Below are 22,376 nucleotides of genomic sequence, written 5' to 3' on the forward strand. Positions count from 1 at the left end.
TACAAAAATCTTCTTTTAGTTGCTGTTATCTAATTTCTTTTTAAATGTGCTAGAAAACTTTGATGGATACCAGCTTGGACATCAGGTGCTTTGGAGAGATGCAAACTGAGTAAAAGAAGATTGTGCAAATAGGTAATTGGAACTAACTCTATTTTTTAGGCAGAATATATTTAGATATAAAGTCTTTTTTTTTTTTTTGAAAAAGAGAACTTAATTCATTCAATCATCAGCAAGAATAGAAACAAGGAATAGAGGTGGTGAATCCAACCACTCCCCAGGACCTGACACAGAAACGGCATCCCGTGCTATAAAGTCTTAGAATTACAAACTGAGTAAAAGAAGATTGTGCAAATAGGTAATTGGAACTAACTCTATTTTTTAGGCAGAATATATTTAGATATAAAGTCTTAGAATTGCAAACAGAGTAAAAGAAGATTGTGCAAATAGGTAATTGGAACTAACTCAATTTTTTAGGCACAATATATTTAGATATAAAGTCTTAGAATTGGAATATTACTTACAAACTCTAACATGTAATTGAACATATAAAAAAACACAACTACAAAGTCTAAGTTGCTTGCCAAACTATTTCCATCCTGTCTGCCTTCTAAAACCTTGGCCACCTGGCATCCTTGCTAAACTTGGACACCTTTCATCCTTACTCTTAATAACCTGAAAGGAAAAGTAGAAAAACTGCAAAACAGGTTCTAATAGCAGTATATACACCAATGTATTGTACTAAACAGTTAGGCAATAACTAAAAACATTAGATAAAAGTTGTAAAACATCCCAAAAACTGAAAATAAGAAAGTTTCACATCACAGTCTTAGGAAAATTAAAAAAAAAATGTCTGGATAATGTCCGGCCAACAACAAACACTTTCAACCATCAATGTCAATTACAACTTTTCCTTTTTGATTTCTGAGTCATTCAACTTCTTCCTACTTTTGGATGATGAAAACTCATCCAAAAGTGACCTTTTAATAGCCCCAGAGTTTTCAGCATTTTCTTCTCCTTCCTTTTGCGAGGGCTGGACAGTGGCAGGGCTATTCACTTCAACTCCAATAGAATCTTCCTATTAGTAAGTAAAGCAGAAAAGCCTATTAGTAACCAATAAAAAAAAAAAACTCATAGACTTTAGGGTTTATAATTCTTACTCCAGAAACTGCATCGGTGTTAGTTTCCTCCTCAATCATCCTTGACATTAAGTCTTGCTCTTCATGCTCCACAAACCTGTCAGCATAGGTCTTAAGCAAGTGCTCATCCCTTACAACCCTAACAACATTGAATGGGTAATTGGGGCCCATCTTTTGAGCCAGTTTGAAGTTGATCTTAAACAGCATCTTCATTCCAACTATAGCATCCAATTCAGGTGGCACTTCAATATCAAGCTGTTTAGATAGGTGATAAATAACAAAATTAAAAACATATAATATAAACAGTTTAGGAAAAAAAATGTAGACATTAAATTATAAGAATTTACCTCCTTGTATTTTGCATACAAAATAGAGGCAGGAATACCCACAAGCTCTGTAACTTCCCTATCCCAAAGCAACATTGGAGCATCTCCAGATTTGTCAAGAGCAATAACAACTACTTTGTACCTAACTGTACCCATCATACAAGTCTTTTTACACTTAGTACAAAAAAGAGTCCCTTCCTGTTCTTTAAGCTTCTTATTACATCCAAGTTTCAGGCACGATAGGTAGTACCAACCATCCTCAAAATCTAACCCAAGAATCTCAGCAGCAACATAGTAGTCCCCATCCTATATTATACAAATAATTTTGTAAGTATATATTGCACTTACCAAATTCAGTTACATCAAATAAAAGAAAGAATTGCTAGCTTAGTGTGTGGATTACCTCTTTCACCTTCTTAATATCATGACAGTTAGTGACAATAACAACAGCATTATTAAAATCACTAATGCCTGTAGAGTTGGAATGCAGTGTGCCAGTACTGAGACTCCTCATTGGAGTACCCTGAGCTTTCATGCTTCAAAAACATTAGAAACTTGGTTAGATGTGTCTAAAACACCCTACAACAATACAGTAGACAACATTTAAAATATCTATCTTATTTTTTGATTGGTAGTTGAGTAAAGTTGAAGAAATGCATACACTGTACAGCATGGTATTTCAATATATATACACAGTACAGTGTATTTTTTTTTTTTAATCCAGTATTCAGATGTTAAAAAAAAATATATGGCATAACTAAAATCAGAAATACAAAGTAGAGCACACATTAATAAAGATGCAAAAAAAAAAATAGGAGAAATCTAAAAGATGAACTTACTTTGACTTAAACTCTTCCCAATTCTCATTAAACCACAGCTTCGTCGCATCATAGGAACTAGTTATTCTCACTTCACCTAAAAAAAAATATAGAATAGATGCATGCATTTTAAGATATATAGTATGATATATATACAGTATAGAATATAGAGTATTTGAACCTATAAATTAGAAGAGAAAACAGTATAGAAACTCACCACCCACAACTTTGGCCCTACAGCATTGAATGACAGCAATCAGTGGTTCTTTCGAATCACTATTGTAAAAAGGCATCAGGGAAGAAACATGCTCATTCCAGAGTGTACACATCATGGTGTTATCACTAGATTAGAAACAGAAAAAAAACACAAAAGTATGAAAAAAAAAAAACGCATCATTTTCGAATGTAATCAATTTTATTTTAAAAAACTTACGCATTGTCTTCAATTTGAAAGTCGATTAGTTTGGTGGCCTTCCCCTACAATCTTGTCCACAGGATTGTAAATCTCAATTACCCTTCCAATAACATCTGCAAAATGAACAAAATATTAGCAAGAACTACTAAAAGTAGAATAAAGAACATATTAGCAGTTAGGAAAGGTAAATTTAGTACCAATCAGCTCCTTGTCATTCACATCATCAGGATCTTTCAAAGCCAAAAAAACTCTTTAATCTAAACATTTTGCAAGGAAAGCCAGTAGAATGTATTTCCTTCACTTGTGTTCTGTAGTTAAATTTGAGCATGAAACAATGCTCTGTAATCTTGTAGACATAATAGTTTGTAGAGGCCATGAAGTTCTTTATTTCAAACACTTTCCCTTCCTTGATTGTATCTCTATACTTTACAATGTCTTTCTTGATGATACTCGCATGAATGTAGTCTCCCTACGAATACAATAGGAAAAAAAATTTAGACAGCAAAACAGTTTAGGATGAGTAGATAACATGGCATGAAAGTAGCTTAATTGAAAGACCATTATATGAGAAGATTATAGACTGCAAAACACACTAAGATTATTAGATAACATGGCATGATTAGTAGACAAAATCAGATTGGCAAATAGATAAAATCACATCTTCATCATGGAACAAAACTTCCATGCTCTTACTGACCTGCCCCTCTCCCCTTTTCTCAGGAACTTCATACACACGAACTGCTCTCACTCGTATTGCCCTTTGCTGGTGTTCCGGCTTAATGTTTCTGACAGCAATGAACATGGAAGTCATGTTGAAACACCAAAAGTGGCTTTCGAAAAGGCTGTAAAGTGTAAGAATTTTCTGAAGTGTTCTGCCATGAAGAAGCCCGGTATTTATACATACTGGAGATTCAAAAAAAAGAAGATACCGGCATTCTATGTTTGGGAAATCGCACATCTCAATTAATGTGAATTTGAATATTGCAACTCTGCATATTCTATGTAATATATGTAATGTATGTAATATATATAATTCTTTCTCGTAGGCCGTAGCAGTTCATTATGCTTTGTAGATATTTATAGTAATGATCTTGTTTACAATACCAAAGAGTTCTACATTAATTGAACTCCTTGGGAACCAAGGATTGTATAATAATAAGAACGGCTAGGCATATTCCCAAGAGGGAATCCCATTACACGCGCACAATAAAGAAGGAACTAATTCGATATTCATACTCCACCAAAACTGTGTCGTTTTCATTGGGCGGGAAACAATGATTGGCAAAACTTCTTGCTTTATTATAGAGTTAGAAGTTAGATTCTCTTTTGCTTTTCTTTCATCCATTTTTTTTTCATATAGTATCTAGTATATTTCATTGTAAAACTAATTAAGATTTTGTCGGAAAAATGCCACTAGAGTTTACTTGTTACTCAAAGCTAGAAAAACTTGACAAGAGCTCTTTACCATAATACAACATACACTCTTTACTATATATATCAAAGTCAAATCATTTGACCTTGTAATTGCATGAATAACTCCCTCACCAATTGTTCCTGTAATAGCATTATTGGAGTATATTTGAAAAGAAGTAACAAGTAAACAAGTAATATTGTTTTATGATTCTGAATATAAGTTTTTGAGCGTGTCCCCCCTGTTGTTACATGGGTTCAACTTTTATACTATACAATGATATCAATTACAATAATGACAACAACCTCCTAATAAGTGTTGCGTTCTCCTTCATAAGTGCGCCGGTCTTCATAACTAGTGCATTGGCTCTACGTTTAATGCTCAGCTCTTGGTAGTTACCGTTTGACCGCCTTAATTAACTGCCTTGACGGGTCTGGGTTGGTTCTAGGCTTCTAGCTGCATGTCCTATTATGTCAAATTAATTATTTCTTCTTTGTTTATTTTCTTTAATATTTTAAATTTGATTTTTTGTGTGTGTGTGTGTGTGTGTGTGTGTTTTATAGTACTTTTAATTTTAATGTAGTTTCTAAATATATAAATTGTATATACTAATACTAAACTTAAAATTATGAAAAACTGAATTCAAAATAACTTCAGTCAAGTCTTGTTAACCGAACCAAACACATAAAATGGGACGGATGAAGTAGTAAAAAGGTATTATAGAACTCCCTTACATTATGTTGTTATTGATCGAGTTATTAATAATAATAATAATAATAATAATAATAATAATAATAATAATAACAATAACAATAACAATAACAATAACAATAACAATAACAATAACAATAATTATTAATATTAATATTAATAATAATAATATTATTGTTATTGTTATTGTTATTATCATTATTATTATTATTATTATTATTATTATTATTATTAATACGTCACATCAATTTGATAGGATAATATGACATGCAGCTACACCCGATCCAGATCCGTCAAGGCAGTTAAGGCAATCAAATAGTAACGGCCAAGAGCTGAGCATTAAATGTATAGCCAATGCAATTAGTAGTTATGAAAACCAGAGTACAGATGTAGGAGAGAGTCGCACTTACTAAGAGGTCGTTGCTATTATTATTGTAATTGTTACCATTGTATTATGAATCATCACAAACAATATTACTAGCAATTTTAAGCTCCCAGCCATCGAGGTCATGTCCTCCAAAAAAAAAAAAAAAAATCAAGATCAATCATGCCCTAAGGATGTGGGAGGTCAGACCTCGCTCATCTAAGGGAAGTAGTGGTTCCTTAGCTACAAGAGCACTCGATATGTTAGTAGGGGTTTAATATTGCCCACAACTCTAATGAGACTGTTACACCCAACGAGCAGTGTTGCGATTAATCGACGCCTAGGCGCTGGTCAGCCGCTTAGTGATTTTTCAATCATGCCAACGAGTAGTAGATTTCATTGAGAAATAGTACTTGGCGATTTGCTCGATGGCATCCCTGGCGTACCTACACCAGAGTTCAACCTATATCAATTCGAATTAGAATTTCGCGACTTGCCTCGGTGGCGAAACCAAGAAAAAAACAACAACAAAAAGCATAAGTTTAAAAAAAATGGTCGAGGCCATGCCCTCGGGCTCAGTCGGTCGAAGTCGTGTCCTCGACTTTAGTTGGCCAAGGCTGTAGTCGAGGTCTGTCCTCTGCTGTGCACGGTCTCGACCGTCCCGAAACTCATTTTTTCGGTCGCAAGTTCTTCAATTTTGAGCTGGGCACGTGCTAATGTTATCGCATGAAGATACCAAAAAAAAAAAAAAAAAAAAAAAACTAACTATTATTACTCCATAATTGACTTCGCTATGGTCGCATCTCGGGAGTAAGGCAGGCAAACAATAATGACCAAGAGCTAATTAAGTATTAAACGTATAGCCAATGCACTTAGCAGTTATGAAAATCGAAGCACTTATGATGGAAAATGTTGCACTTATTAGGAGGCCGTTGTTATTATTATTGTAACCGTTACCATTATATAGTATAAAAGTTAAGCCCATATAAGGAGGGACACACTCACAAACTTGTATTTAGAATCATCAAACAATATTACTTGTTTACTTATTACTTCTTTCCAAATATACTCCGATAACGTTATTATCGTCAACCAATAAATAATAAACATGATAAATAAAATAAAACAAATGAAATATAATATTTTCATGTCAAAAAATAAAATATTTTTGTCACATACTCAAGTTTTATCATTTTTCCCTTTTATCCACTCGCTTGATATATCTATAACTAAATTTTTACCTTTTTACTGCATTCTTTTTTTTTTTTAATTATTACAAAGGAAGGGAGACACTCAAACTACTAAACACCTGCACTGAGACTCAAATCTATCACCTCCCAGTTAGGAAAGCAATCAGATACCATTGGATCAGAAGGTCCTTGGTTTTATTCATATTCTTTTACATTTAAAAAAGGACACTAGAGTAATTAAAGTTATTCAAAAAAAAAAAATCTCACTAGATTCATACGGAATATATAAAGTTGCACCTTCTAATTTTTTAATTAGTATTTGAATTAAAAACCTTTTTCTCTTTTCTTGATTTTATCTTCTTTTACGTGATTGGACATTTTACTATATGTTTGGGGAATCTGAGGTAAGTGGTGACGTAGAGGCAGCGGCCTTTTCCTAGTCTTTTTTTTTTTTTTTGGTTTTATTTTAAACACTATAATACTCCGTAATTATAAGTTATTATAACTATAACTATGAATAATAATACCAACATTGAGGTTTAGGTTAAATTATTTTTGCATAAAAATGTCTAGTTTAGTGTTGAGTTTCGAGATTAAATTCTTCTAATTTACATTTTTATAAATTTGGGGATAGATTTATAAATTCATGATAAAATTCAGTGAAATTGGAAAGTCTTATTATAAAAAAAATTATGAATAAATTATCATCAATTCATCACATCATGTGTCTATAATATTATATATATATATATATATATATATATATATATATATATATATATATATAACTGCACTTTAGCCCTTGAAGTTTCTTATTTTCAAAAATTGACCTTTCACAATTTTTAGATGTCAAATCCTATCATCCTAGTTCCTCCTAGTCTTCCTTACACCTCAAGATTTAACTTTTACTCCTCAAAATACTCTCAGTATATAGAAAAACTTTGAATACATTTACTTCAGTTATATAATTTTTTTTTTTGAAAAATGCAAAATCATATATTTACTATTCACACCAAAGTCACTCCGTGATGTGACAAGTTCTAATAGTTTTTTTTTTTTTTTTCATTTTAATTTCAAATTTCAACATATTAGAACTTCCATATTACTACATTAGGAATTGATTTTATTGTGAGTTGTACATGTAGGGCATTTAGCATTGTCCTATTTTGTTTCATTTTTCATTTTTCATGTATCTAATTGTTCAATCCCATACTTTGTTTTCAACATAGGAGAAATGTACGAATAAACAAAATCTCTATTTCCTTTTTATATTTTACAAAAATGGAGAATTCTTCAATTAGTAAACATACATTAAAATTCTATGTTAATTATCAACTTGATATTTTCTTTATACTTACTCCACTTAGATTATTTTCCATTTTCATTGACCTATTTTTTTTCTTTTCATTTTTTTTTGAGTACTACTCATTACAATGTAGTATATGTTCATATATAACTTCTCAACCTATGACTCCCCATTTGAGAGAGTCACTCCATGTCACTTGACCACAGGCCGTTGACTTTTTCTTGCAAACTATTACACAGTAGTAAAATTTACTTAATGCACATTTTTTAGTAATAGCAGTTGATTTCCTTCATCACAAAAAAAAAAAAAAAAAAAAAGAACAAATTAACTATAAATTCATTTAAGAAGTTTATACTTCAATATCGTTTGTAAAATAATTTTTTTTTTTTTTAAAAAGGCTCATTGGTTCCATTCCCATACAATGAAAATCAATCCCCTTTTCTATCCCATAATGATGCAGTAGAGATAACACAAAGTGGCATACAACACATTAGGTTATTATTATTATTATTATTTTTTTGAAAGGATTAGGATTAGGTTATTAGTTTAATTTGGAAAGAAATGAATATGGGGATATTTGTGGGAGTTCAATCAAATTGGGAATTTGGGATGAGTACTTGAGTAGGTAGGAAGGGGGTTGTGTAAAAATTAGGAAACTTGGAGGGGCAAAGTGAAATAATCTAATCTGAACAACCACTGACCCACGACGACGATGCCGCCAAGTCCACAATTATAGAAAATGTCAAAAACTCATAAAAATATGTACTTTGATTCTCTATATTATACCTATCAAGATTCATACACGTTTCTTCTCTCTAAACGCTTCACTGGAAGAGGTAAAGCTCTTTAAAGCTCCCATCTTTACCAGAAAATCTACTTTTTTCAGCTCAACTCTCAGCACTTTTCATGCATACTTCATCAAACTACAATCTTTGTAAAGTTATGTTTGTTTTTTGGTTCTTTTGGTGGAATCTACGCTTTTCTTGCTTTGTCGTCATGCTAGTTACAAGATTGCAATGCATTTTTTTGGTGTTCTATTTTAAGATCTGTTTACATTTTCCCATTTCTGTTCTTCTAGTTCTAGTTCTTTTTTTTTTTCTTTTTTTTTTTTTTCCTCCAGTTATATTTTTATTATTTAAATCAATAGCATCTTTGCTTATAAACACTCGAGAGTTGAGAGCAGAGTGCCTGTGATACAGGATTTTAGTACTGATCTTTGTTTCAAGAATCAAAGTAGGTTCAGGGATGCAAGTGAAATCCAATGGGCAAACGTTTAACTTCTCTCTTTTTTTTTTTTCTTTTTTTTTTTGGGGGGGGGGGGGGGGGGGTGGTGGTGGAGGGTGGGGATGGGGGTCTGGTGGACTTTCAAGATTTTCATGAGGTTGTGATTATAGGAAAGAGTATTTGAAGATGCAAGTACTTCAGTGCTCAATTATTAGAATTATACTTTTTGTTTTTTGTCTTGTTTTGTTTTTTCTTTTGTTTTTTGTTTTTTTTTTTTTTTTTGATAATTCAGATAAAGTGAATTTGTTAGTATTTTGAGGATAGTTTTGGGTTATGATTTTTGCAGAAGCAAATAAGGATTTGGGATACTGTCAATGAGACCATAAAGGGTACAGTAGTGGTGTTAAAGTGACTAAAGATGGCTATCAAGCCATTGGATTGGTATTGTCAGCCAGTGAAGAATGGGGTGTGGTCAACCGCGGTGGAGAATGCATTTGGAGTTTACACCCCATGTGTAACCGACACTCTGGTGATATCTATTTCTCATCTTCTGATTTTGGTGCTGTGCCTATACCGAATATGGAAGACAAAGAAAGACTTCACGGTCCAGAGGTTCTGTTTAAAGTCGAAATACTACAACTATGTGTTGGGTTTGCTGGCTGCTTATTGTACCGGTGAACCCTTATATAGATTGGTCATGGGAATCTCTGTCTTAAATGTTGATGGGCAGACTGGTATCGCTCCATATGAGGTATCAGCTTCCTACTCTTTCATATGCTATTTATCTAGAATTACTGGGCACAAAACACATTACAAATGTGGTATTTCTGCATTATATGCCCTAGATGCTACTGGTAAAATTTGAAACATTTTCATTTATTGATTATTGATATAATTGTCCATGTTTCCAGTTTTAAATGCCCAAATATAATTTTCCACTTCCTAAAGTGAAAGTTCATTAAGTTGTAAACTTCAAAGTTTACCCATCACCAATAAAGGTATTAACATTAAATGTCATTATTTCCACTAATAGAAGTGCCTGAAGGTCATTATAAAAAAGTAGATTGCCTGACGTTTCTAATTATTATTATAATTATAATAATTACTATTATTACTGTTGTTGTTGTTATTTTATTTTCTAAATATGTCTGTTATATTTGGTTTGAGGGAGTTGTAGAATAGTACTCTACCTACAACGAAAAGGAGAACATGCTTCAAAAACCAAAGTACCATATTGATTTAGGCATGTGATAAGATAGTTGTTGATGGGTAGAAGTGAACTAGTCTCATTGATGCTTATTTTTTATTTTTTATTTTTAATAAAAATAAGAACTTAATGTTTTTTCCAGCTGAGTGGTGGTGGAAGGGGCTGGCTGGTTCAACTAAAATGCAAAGGAAAATAATATGGTGCTTAATGTGGCCTGTTAGAGGTTGGGGGCTTCCAATTTGTTTTTAGTTAGGGGCTGGTTTAAAAAATGGCTAGTTGCTTTCTATTTTGTGTAATTAAGAGGAACGAGGTATTTTTGTCAATCAGTTAGAATGTCCTATAGTAGGGACTGATGAGTTTTTAAGGCTTTAAAGGGGTTGAGCATACTTGCTTGCCGTTTTGGATTTTTACGGTTCCCAAACTACATGATGCCGTTTTGGATTTTTAAGGCTTTAAAGTGGTTGAGCATACATGGTTGCTATCACCTGTAGTTTAAGTAGTTGAAAGTCATTGTTTCTTAGAGGTGGTGTGCCTTCGTATAATATGTAGTGGTTTGATATGTCTCACACTTTTATTGTTTAAGGCTGTGCTGTATCTCTTGGAGTTTATTCTTCCTTTCTGTAGTTTCTTTGGAGTACATTTTACAATTTACAACTCTGTAATGGACCCAAATCCTCTAAGATCATCTGTTATTCTAAGTATTTAGGAATTAATGAAGTATGGCATCTGCATAAAACAGGAATATATAATGAGAAATTAGTGATAAGTATGGCATCCATACAATAAAAGGAATAAGCAATGAGAAATTGGTGAGCTGTTAAAAGCCTGCTTATATTTTTTCTGTAGAAGAGAGAATACAGTAACACCTAAAATGTGATATGTGTTCTTTTTTCTTAATAATCTAATATTTTCAATTATCGTAAGATCAGTAATGACGATTTTCAAATTGTTATGTTGTAGATAATTTCCTTAACCATTGAAGCTCTTGCATGGCTCTCTATGGTGGTGATGATTGGCATCGAAACAAAAGTCTACATCCGAGAGACTCGGTGGTTTGTTAGGTTTGGAGTAATTTATGCATTGGTAGGGGACTCTGTGATGTTCAACCTCATAATGGCTGTTTCAGAGTTTTACAGCAGGTTGGTCATCTTACTCCGTAGTATATTGTGCCTGTGGTAACACTTATTTAATTAGATAATTGAAATTATTTTTATCCAGCTTCTACACGTTTCTCAAGGATTATGGATTACAGATAGTACAATACATTTTAGCATATCCAAGCCAATAAAAGTACTCCATAAGTTGGGGTAGATTATGGATTATTCACAATCCATATTCATAACCAAGGTTTGCACATTTGCTATGTGCTAAGGGTCCTACATTGAAAAATAAGAGAGAAATATATGGGTTTATAAGATCATGGGATTATGGGTTAGACTAAGGGAGTGTTTGGTAAATAACTGTTAGCTGTTAGTTGTTAGTTGATTGGGTTAGTGAGTTTGAGTAGTTGATATCATTAGCTGATTGTAGAAAGATGTTTGGTAAATTAGCTGTTAGCTGATAGCTGATTACATACAAAATGATCATGGGTTAGACTAACTAATTGATTGAGTTCAGTCTTTTAGTGTGGTTTGGCCCATGTGCATTATAACCCAGTTGAGTGGTTGGTATTAGAGCAGGTCATAGTGGCAGATAGGAAGAAGAGAGCTTATTTTATATACTCTGTATTTCGCTTTGGGAGACACATGGGCGTTTGTACAATTCGGACTACCTCACATTATTATACCTCTAAATTACTTCATATTCCTAGCAATATTCATTTTCTTAACTCTCTAGTCAATTTACTGAAACTTTTGCTGCCACTGCAGAAAATATCAATTGTTATATGCATATATGTAGAAACACTGCATGTTACTATTAACCTTCCAATTCCTTTTGTTATTTTGACAAGTAAATAAGAAGTGAAAATGTTACTGAAATACCTTTATGTGACATGTGAAAATACTGCAACAGTGTTGTTTCTTCGCTTAAAATGTGTTGTTTCATTAATTTCTGTGCAGGTCTGTACTGTATTTGTACGTCAGTGAGGTTGCTGTCCAGGTTTGTTGCGCCTTTTCCTTTCTCAAAAAATGTTAATTGAGGTTGTTCATCTTAAATAAGTAATGACTTGATCAAAATTGAAAGTGGGCACATCTGTTATTGACTCTAGTCACAAAACTAAATTCTCTTTAGACTAAATTGTGCAATTTAAAACTTTTTTTTTTGTTGTTTAGGTATTGTTTGGAATGCTCTTGCTCTTTTATGCCCCTGATTTGGATCCCTATCCGGGTTACTCTCCAGTGCGAACTGAATCTATTGATAACACTGCATATGAAGAACTTCCTGAAGCAGAACAGATTTGTCCTGAGAGGAAAGCCAACATACTCTCAGGTATGTATAACTTATCTGAGTGTGAATGGTTTTTATTTAGACTTTTACTGAATAATTCCAAATCATTAACTACATTTTTCCTTGGAAAAAATCATGTCTTAGTTTTTTGTTGCTTCCATTAGACTAATATCCATCACTTTGTTTCTTTTGCAGCAATAACTTTTGCATGGATGAACCCACTTATGCAACTAGGTTATAAGAGACCTCTCACGGAAAAGGATGTCTGGAAACTGGACACATGGGATAGGACAGAAACGCTCAACGATGCGTAAGCAGTGAACTAGATTAGTTTAGATAGAATTATCCTTTTTTTTTTTTTTTTTTTTTTAACTGCTTCTGTTAGAATGACATATTTCAAAAGGAGTAATTTGTGACAAAATAGGTATGGATTTGACTCTTCAGGTTTCAGAAGTGTTGGGCTGAGGAATCTCAAAGACCTCGACCATGGCTTTTGAGAGCATTAAATCGTAGCCTTGGGGGGCGGTAATGATTATGATAATTTTTCTTTAGATTGATTTAGAAATTTCTAGACATATGGGCTTAGTTTTATTGGAATATGGTTTTAGATGAATACGTGCTTGAAGATTTCTCTAAATTATCTTCATTTCTTTGAAAATTTGCAGGTTTTGGTGGGGTGGATTCTGGAAGGTAATTGACTAATCTAGTTATTGTTAAGATAAAACTGTATGCTTTGGCTTCTTGTCTTGAGTTTGTACTCTGGTACTTAATATCCTTGACCTTATATTTTGTTTTCTTTAAACATAGATTTTCAACGATCTCTCCCAGTTTGTTGGGCCACTTATACTGAATGAACTCTTACAGGTCAGTAGTATATGTGTAGATGTTATTTCTGTACTATTACATTGTTCTATTTGTTGCTGAAAATTAGAGCCTCTCTGCATCCTCTAATAGTTTTTATTAATATACTATATATTAGTGGGGTAATTTGTGAAATTGTTGAGTGTGTAAAGGAATTGATTTGCTACACTTTTTTTTTAATACAGTTTTCTGATTCATTTATTTATCTAGTGAAAAATTAGAACTTGACCACTTAAGTTTCATCGCTCTTATATGTTGTTATTCATAATTCTGCTCTTCTAACTTTGGCATTTAAATTGGTTTTTAAATATAGTTAACCTTTAATCCTTTTCTTCTGATAGTGCAATCATTTTCAAATGCTTTTTTTTTTTTCATTTTTTTTTTCTCAAGTTAAAAATTTTGATGGGGTTTCACTTTTATATGGATCTTATTATAGAGATAAGGATGGAACTTGTGATAAGTTCCAATGCTTGGAGTGTAAGTTTAGAATTTTCTGGGGAGTGGAATGACCAGAGACCTATGGGGTTTAATTGGTGTTCTTAACATGCTTCAAATCTGTGGGATTTTTTAATCTTTGGATTGAAAAACCTATTTCATTGTGACATACAATCTATTGTTTAAGTATCTTGGCTCATCGTCATATTTCTTCCACATCCTGCAGTCAATGCAACGAGGAGATCCAGCATGGATAGGCTACATCTATGCATTTGCTATTTTTCTTGGAGTGGTATGAATTCAGTGCCCTCTCTCGTGTAAATATCACATTTTTTTTTTTTTTTTCTGTAAGGTCCAATATAGTGAAGCTTTTTAATACTTGCTGAGATAAAATAAAATAAAACTCCTTTTTCTCCCCCAGTATCTAAATTTGAGATTCTGTAATGACTTGTTTTATACTAAAATCAATTAGGTATTTGGTGTGCTGTGCGAAGCTCAGTATTTTCAGAATGTCATGCGTGTTGGATATCGCCTGCGCTCAACTCTGGTAATTTTTTCTGTCTGTAGTATTTACAGTTTCTGTGCTTTAATTTTTAGAATGTCTCTTATGTTTTTGGATCTGTGATGTTTTATAGGTTGCTGCAGTTTTTCGTAAGTCCTTGAGGCTAACCCATGAGAGTCGAAAGAAGTTTGCAACTGGAAAGATAACCAACTTAATGACAACTGATGCTGAATCTCTTCAGGCATGTATACTTTGCATTAAAAATATTCAACCACCCCCACAAAAAAAAAAAAAATTATGATAATCGAACATAATACTCTCAACATGTTGCTTAGTGACTTACTTGCTACTATTCATCTCTTACAGCAAATATGTCAATCCCTTCACACTTTATGGTCAGCCCCTTTTAGGATTGTTATTGCCTTGGTGCTTCTATACGAGCAGTTGGGGGTTGCATCCCTGCTTGGTGCTATTATGCTTGCTCTCATGTTCCCCCTTCAGGTTTGAAGTTTTGTTATTCATTAATGTGTTTTATTTTAATTGGCTTACATGGAAATATTTCTTTTCTGTTGTAATTCATCTTGGGATTAGTGTATGCAATCCTGTTGTAATTCATCTTGAAGAACGCTTAGTAGAGGAGGAAAATTTATGGAAAAGGATAGTTTTGTTTCCACGTGTAGCTGTCTATATTACTAATCCACAGGGGATAATGTTTTTTTTTTTTTTTTTTTTTTTTTTTTTTTTGCTGTTTTGTAGCGGGCTTATTTCTACCGTGACATGATATTTGGTTACAAAAGGAAACTATAGGGAATAGGGATAGGATTCTAGACGAAATAGAATAGGACAAGATTACTATTCCATTGTTTGGTTGGTTTAAGGAATGGAAAAGGAACAAATAATCAACTGACAAAAATGCCCATACCCGGAATAGCATGTATGTTTTTGTATATGAAAGGGTTATTTTTTATGTAATGAAAATTCAGTTATTCCTAATAAGTCAGATATAACTAATACCAGGGTCTCCTCAAGAATAGATATTTTTAATTCCGTGGAATAGAAAATGAACCAAATTAGTTATTATGTTAATTTCTGGTTATTCAGTGTTTTTTTATTTTTCATGATCTCTACAAGTTTCAATATTGTCTACAGTTCATTTTATCTTCTTGTTTGTTGTATTAATGAGAGGTTTCTACTTTGAAACATTGCAAGCAGACTTTTGTCATAAGCAAGATGCAGAAAATGACAAAAGAAGGATTACAGCGAACAGATAAGAGAATTGGGCTGATGAATGAAATATTGGCTGCAATGGACACAGTCAAGTATGTTTAGCCAATCGAAGCGTGTATTTTAACTTTCTCAACTAAAATGGCTTGCCTAAATGATTCAGTTGACACTTCATTTAATATTATGCTTCAGATCTTATGCATGGGAGGACAGCTTCCAATCAAAGGTTCAGGGAGTTCGGAATGAGGAACTCCATTGGTTTCGTCAAGCACAGATGCTAGGAGCAGTACGTTATGAACAATCACTCTCTTCCTAAATATTTGTTCAGTTTAAGGTTTTATGGAAATATTTGATTCCATAATTATCTCTCTGGAGCATAATGGGGATGTGCTCTTGGCTAGACAAGATGGCTACGGATTCAAACTTGTAACCATAAGGTCACGAGCTCGAATCCTAGCCTTCTTGGTTTGAGCTGGTCAGCTATGGGCAACCTAGGCTGGTTTACCTTTTTGTGGTCCTTTGCTGGCTAGGGTCACAAGGCGGGGTTTACCCAGTGACACCCCCGGGTAGTGGCTGTGGGTTTTCCTCGTCACCCAAAAATAAGTGGAAGAATGCAGATGGATTCTGCTCTCTTTTAGTTTTTCCTGTTAGTCTAGCGGTAGCAATGAACATTATAAGATAACAGTCATTGTAGTTGTGGTGAACATTCAGTTTGGGGTAACCATACTCGGTGCTTATGAGTTTCCCTTTTTCTCCTTGCCTGATTTAACGTTCTCCATTGTTTTTTGCAGTTGAACATGTTCTTCTTGAATAGTATTCCAGTTTTTGTGATTGTGATCTCATTTGGGGTGTTCACTTTACTTGGAGGGGATCTAACACCAGCAAGGGCATTTACATCTCTCTCCTTGTTTTCAGTGCTGCGATTTCCGCTCTTCATGCTGCCTAATATTATTACACAGGTTTTCTTTTTCTAAAATGCGTCAGTGTTTTATTCTGTTGTAAATTTATTTGTTGAGAATTGAGAGATCGTCACTTCACTGATCTATCTATTTTAGGTATTGTTGAATTGAATCTATACCCACCAAATACAAAGTTAATGCAAAATTTGAGTGACAAGTCAAAACGCCTTGTACCTATATTTTTGTTTTCATATTCATAACCTGGAAGTGAGCAAGCAACTATTTACTGATTTTACAGGTAGTTAATGCAAATGTATCCTTGAAACGTTTAGAGGAGCTTCTCTTAGCTGAAGATAGAATACTGCTGCCTAATCCACCTCTTGAGCCTGAACTTCCAGCCATCTCTATCAAGAACGGAAGCTTTTCGTGGGAATCAAAGGTTAGGTTGAGACAAGCTAAGTAGTGATACATGCATGCAAATCTCAAAATTTGTATTCCGTCTTTCTGAATCAAAGGGATTTCTTTATTTTTATTTTTCCTTTTCAAATCCAGGCAGAGAAACCAACATTATCAAATATCAATTTGGACATTCCGGTTGGTAGCTTAGTAGCAGTTGTTGGTGGGACTGGAGAAGGCAAGACATCGCTCATCTCAGCAATGCTTGGGGAGCTTCCTGCAGTTACAGATGCAAGCGTTGTCATCAGAGGAACAGTTGCATATGTACCGCAAATATCTTGGATTTTCAATGCAACAGTACGTGATTACACTTTTTTTTTTTTTTTGGGGGTGGCGAGGAAAACCCGCAGCCATTACTCGAGGGTGTGCACTGGGTAAACCCCGCCTTGTAACCCTAGCCGGCAAAGGACCACAAGGAGGTAAACCAGCTTAGGTTGCTCATAGCTGACCGGCTCAAACCAAGAAGGCTGGGAGCCTGGGATTCGAACTCGTGACCTTGTTGTTACAAGTTTGTATCCTTAGCCAGCTTGACTGCGATTAGGAGTGCAAACGAGCCGAGTCGAGCTCGAGCTCGATTAGTAACAGGGGGGCTCGAGCTTGTTCGAGCTCGAAATATGGAGCTCGAGCTCGGCTCGCCATTTCCTACTTTCTTTGGCGCAATGAGATGCTTATTGTGTTTTACAGGTGCGTGAAAACATACTATTCGGTTCTCAATTTGAACGTGCAAGATATGACAAGTCAATTGATGTGACTGCATTAGAACATGACCTTGAATTGCTTCCTGTAAGCCATTTTATTACATTGCTACGTTTATTGTTTGTTCTCCTTTATTTCATATTCTAGCTTGACCAGAATGTTTTTTCAACCTTAACTTCACCTGTTCTAGGGTGGTGATCTTACTGAAATTGGTGAAAGGGGAGTCAACATTAGCGGGGGGCAGAAGCAAAGAGTGTCCATGGCTCGAGCTGTCTATTCTAATTCCGATGTTTACATATTTGATGATCCTTTAAGTGCACTGGATGCTGATGTGGGCCGTCAGGTTTTCGAGAAATGCATCAGGGGAGAATTACGAGGCAGGACGAGAGTTCTAGTTACAAACCAGCTGCATTTTCTTTCACAAGTAGACCGAATTATAGTGGTCCATGATGGTACAGTGAAAGAGGAAGGTACCTTTGAATATCTCTCAAACAATGGTGCGATATTTCAGAGACTGATGGAAAACGCGGGAAAAATGGAGGAGTATGCAGATGATAATAATGAATTCATTGACATGGTTGGTGACAAAACCTCGAAGCCTGTTGTTAATGGTGAGACAAATGCATCATCTAAAGATGCGGGTGAAACAAAGAAAAAGAAGGAAGGAAAATCCATTCTTATTAAACAGGAAGAGCGGGAAACAGGTGTCGTGAGCTGGAACGTTTTAGCAAGGTAAAGACGATATCTTTGAATATATGACATAGTAGAAGTTGGGATTTGTATAAGGATTACGTTTGCCTATTGTTAAGAGACCCACATTGAAAAATAAGAGAGAAATATATGGGTTTATAAGGCCATGAGTTAGACTAGCTAATTGATTGGATTCAGTCTTTTAGTGTGGTTTGGCTCGTGACAGTTAATTAAGACAAAAAATAATACTCGTTTCACCTGTTTTCCTTGATTCATTTGATGTGCAGGTACAAGAATGCTTTGGGAGGTGCCTGGGCCGTTTTAATACTATTAATGTGCTATGTCTCAACAGAAGTTCTTCGGGTTGCAAGCAGCATGTGGTTAAGCTTCTGGACTGATGAAAGCAGTTCAACAAGATATAGTGCGAGTTTCTACAATGTGATCTATTCGGTTCTATCATTTGCTCAAGTATGTCATGCACAACTTTTCGCTTCTGAAATTTTGAATAAATTATAGGCTTATAGCTAGTATATATGCTTGGAAAAGTTAAAGGGGTATAGGGGAATTAAATTGTCTTTGATAAAACAATTGCATTTCAGGTTTTCGTAACACTCGTCAATTCCTTTTGGCTGATCACGTCGAGCCTTGCTGCTGCCAGAAGGTTGCATGATGCTATGTTGAACTCGATTTTAAGAGCTCCAATGGTCTTCTTTCACACAAATCCGCTCGGAAGGATTATCAACAGGTTCGCTAAGGATCTGGGGGACATAGATCGCAATGTTGCACCATTTGCCAATATGTTTATGGGCCAAATCGCTCAACTTCTTTCAACATTCGTGCTAATTGGTATTGTTAGCACAATGTCTCTATGGGTCATACTGCCACTTCTAGTTTTGTTCTATGGCGCCTACTTGTACTATCAGGTATGTGAACTTCAAAGCACCGCTTGCTTTCCTCCAGTGTTGCAAAAATCGGGCCTAGGCGCCGATTAATCGGCGCCTAATCACTCTAGGCCCCCGGCTAGGCGCCCTAGGCGGTCCCCAGGCGCCTGGAGGGCGCCTAGCGACTTTTTCAACCTTGCTTTCCTCATTTATGGTAATTAGTATTTATGCGAGATTGATTTGTTTCTGACAGAGCACTGCCCGTGAAGTGAAGCGTTTGGATTCAATCTCCAGATCTCCGGTGTATGCACAATTTGGAGAAGCTCTGAACGGTCTCCCAACAATCCGTGCATATAAAGCTTATGACCGAATGTCCATGATCAATGGGAAATCCATGGATAATAATATTAGATACACTCTCGTGACAATGAGTGGGAACCGTTGGCTTGCAATCCGCCTCGAGACTTTAGGAGGCCTCATGATTTGGCTTACTGCAACGTTTGCTGTGATGCAGAACGGAAAGGCAGAAAACCAGGAGGCATTTGCCTCTACCATGGGTTTGCTTCTCAGTTACGCTTTAAATATTACGTCCTTATTAACTGCTGTTCTCAGGCTCGCAAGTTTGGCTGAGAATAGTTTGAATGCCGTTGAGCGAGTTGGCACGTATATCGATTTGCCTTCAGAAGGGCCCGCCATTATTGAAAGCAACCGCCCTCCTCCTGCGTGGCCTTCAGCAGGATCTGTTGAGTTTGAAAACGTTGTCTTACGTTACAGGCCCGAGCTTCCTCCTGTTCTGCATGGTATATCGTTTAAAATCTCCCCGAGTGATAAGGTTGGAGTAGTCGGGAGAACGGGGGCAGGAAAATCTAGCATGTTTAATGCTTTGTTTCGGCTCGTGGGACTGGAAAGCGGGAGGATTATAATCGATGATTGTGATGTTTCCAAGTTTGGATTGACAGACCTTCGAAAAGTTCTTGGAATCATCCCTCAATCACCCGTTCTTTTCTCAGGTACACCAATTAGATACTTGCATTGGAATGGACTTTGGCGATTTCTCTGATTCAAATAGTACATTCAACATAGTTTGGTTTATATTTGCCAGGAAGTGTGAGATTCAACCTTGATCCATTCAGTGAACATAATGATGCTGATCTCTGGGAAGCTTTAGAAAGGGCGCATCTAAAAGACGTTATCAGGAGGAGTTCTTTAGGTCTTGATACTGAGGTATATATCATATCTTCAATACTGCCCCGCAGTCACTACTCGAGGGTGTGTACTGGGTAAATCCCGCTTTGTGACCGTAGCCGCTGCCATATATATACATGCTAAACATACTGTAGAAGGCCCGGACTTTTCATATGCCATGGTCCTTCACATCCCTAACCTATTCACTTCTAACAGGGTCACAAGGAGGTAAACTAGCCTAGGTTGCCCATAGGCCACACTAGGAAGGCCAATAGGCCGCTCCCACTGAGAGACAGGCTGACTCTATTACAATGTAGTATCTGTTCATAGCTACTTTCTCAACCCACTGAAGCACAAAGAGCCAATAACACCTCCACTGAGACTCGAACTCACAACTTCCCATATGGGAGTCCAACCTGGGTGCCATTAGACCACAAGGTCTTGGCTATTGTAAGCTATGCTAATTTAGGTTGTATTGATTGATGTGTAAAGGTCTCAGAGGCAGGGGAGAATTTCAGTGTTGGACAGAGGCAGCTATTGAGTCTTGCTCGAGCATTGCTTCGCAGATCAAAGATTCTTGTTCTGGATGAAGCGACTGCTGCTGTTGATGTCAGAACCGATGCTCTTATTCAGAAGACGATACGAGAGGAGTTCAAATCGTGCACGATGCTCATTATTGCTCACCGTTTGAATACAATCATTGATTGCGACCGCATTCTTCTGCTTGATTCTGGTCAGGTATGAAACCAAATGGTATTTAGATGACCTTGTTAAGACCCAACTTTATTTCCTTATATACCGCCACTAAATTTTCGGGACTTGGCCCGTCACCGTCCTCCGTCCAATAATTCTCTAGCCACCAATTTCTGAACTTGCCCTTTACAGGCCTCCGCCCACCTAGGCTCTCTAGGCGCCTGGGGACCGCCTAGGGCGCCTAGAGAGCCTAGGTGGGCGCCTAGGTGGCCGACCGCCTAGGCGCGATTTTTGCAACACTGCTAATACCTTAGTTACAATAAAATTGGCCAATGACTTGTGGTTTTGCACTTTTCACTCTTTATACCCTACTTCATTTTGGTCTCTTCTGCATTCTTGCTTCAGGTCCTAGAGTATAACACACCCGAAGCACTGCTACTGAATGAAGAAAGCGCGTTTTACAGGATGGTCCAGAGTACAGGAGCTGCAAACGCCCAGTATCTACGGGGCTTAGTGCTTAGGGAGGGAGGAGAGAAATCGGAGAAGGAAAACCAACTCGATGGCAGAAGGAGATGGCTAGCCTCGTCTCGTTGGGCTGCTGCTGCACAATATGCACTCGCTGTTAGTCTGACTTCATCGCAGAATGACCTTTTGCAGTTGGAAATTGAAGACGAGGTCAATATCCTCCGGAAAACAAAGGACGCTGTAGTCACTCTGCAAGGGGTTTTGGAGGGGAAACACACGAAAGAAATTGAAGAGACACTGGATAACTACCAGTTGTCCAGAGATAGATGGTGGTTTTCTTTATACAGAATGATTGAAGGTAAACACATAATTTTAGTCTCAATCTCACTGATTTCATTCTAGTGCCATTCGAGGGGAGGGTCCAATCCAATTTCAAGTGGTCAACTGGTTAAATTCAAAATGGTTTAATATCTTCTCTAAGGATAACAATCTAACACTCTTCTTCTCTCAGGTCTTGCAACAATGAGTAGGCTGGCTCCAAACAGGATTCAACATGGTGAATATGAATTCGAGGGCAAAGCAATTGACTGGGACCAGGCTGAAATGTAGGAGGGCAATCCCATTGTTCACCACATCAAAGACTTTGCTTATAATGTACCTCGACATTTCACATTACAAGTTTAATGACTAGTTCAAACAACGCTATTCTGCGTTTCAATACCTATAGATAGAGTTTTTATGTGCCTCTTGAAAAGGAACTGAAGGGGTGGATGCAATCTTTCTGTTAGGTCAAATTTTGCAGTACACATCAAACTAAAGATATTGAAAAAAGCTCATTTCTTGTTTTCATTTATACCAAATATGTATGAGCTACTTAAATGTGCTTTTCCTGA

The 22,376-nt window shown here is 35.8% G+C and overlaps 1 protein-coding gene across 3 annotated transcripts; it reads left to right on the top strand.

Moving 5' to 3' along the window:
- The first annotated feature begins 8,418 nt into the window (after positions 1–8,418).
- On the top strand, positions 8,419–22,345 carry LOC109174949 (ABC transporter C family member 2-like). 3 transcript variants are annotated; one of them, XM_019324205.1, is made up of 28 exons: positions 8,419–8,513; positions 9,248–9,491; positions 9,630–9,652; positions 11,069–11,247; positions 12,169–12,208; positions 12,382–12,538; positions 12,692–12,806; positions 12,941–13,021; positions 13,162–13,186; positions 13,304–13,360; positions 14,019–14,084; positions 14,265–14,339; positions 14,428–14,535; positions 14,661–14,795; positions 15,507–15,613; positions 15,711–15,804; positions 16,310–16,477; positions 16,716–16,856; positions 16,970–17,170; positions 17,558–17,656; positions 17,760–18,301; positions 18,547–18,727; positions 18,859–19,182; positions 19,394–20,150; positions 20,243–20,364; positions 20,818–21,063; positions 21,424–21,841; positions 21,995–22,345. In XM_019324205.1, exons 2-28 carry the CDS (start codon positions 9,320–9,322, stop codon positions 22,090–22,092), a joined length of 4,731 nt encoding a protein of 1,576 aa, XP_019179750.1. In that variant the 5' UTR covers positions 8,419–8,513; positions 9,248–9,319; the 3' UTR covers positions 22,093–22,345. The 3 variants fall into 3 exon arrangements, with proteins under 3 accessions (XP_019179750.1, XP_019179733.1, XP_019179741.1); XM_019324188.1 differs by having other exon boundaries at positions 9,248–9,652; XM_019324196.1 differs by lacking the exon at positions 8,419–8,513 and adding an exon at positions 8,599–8,616 and having other exon boundaries at positions 9,248–9,652.
- Positions 22,346–22,376: the final 31 nt, after the last annotated feature.

This window comes from Ipomoea nil, unplaced genomic scaffold (genome assembly GCF_001879475.1).
Source record: "Ipomoea nil cultivar Tokyo-kokei standard unplaced genomic scaffold, Asagao_1.1 scaffold0164, whole genome shotgun sequence".
NCBI classification, from domain to species: Eukaryota; Viridiplantae; Streptophyta; class Magnoliopsida; order Solanales; family Convolvulaceae; genus Ipomoea; species Ipomoea nil.

Excerpts from the sequence above, each read along its gene's own strand:
- LOC109174949 (XM_019324188.1), top strand. The coding sequence starts at position 9,320 with ATGGCTATCAAGCCATTGGATTGGTATTGTCAGCCAGTGAAGAATGGG. Across the intron at positions 12,209-12,381 it reads TCAGTGAGGTTGCTGTCCAG|GTATTGTTTGGAATGCTCTT; the intron begins GTTTGTTGCGCC and ends TTTGTTGTTTAG. Across the intron at positions 18,728-18,858 it reads CGGTTCTATCATTTGCTCAA|GTTTTCGTAACACTCGTCAA; the intron begins GTATGTCATGCA and ends ATTGCATTTCAG.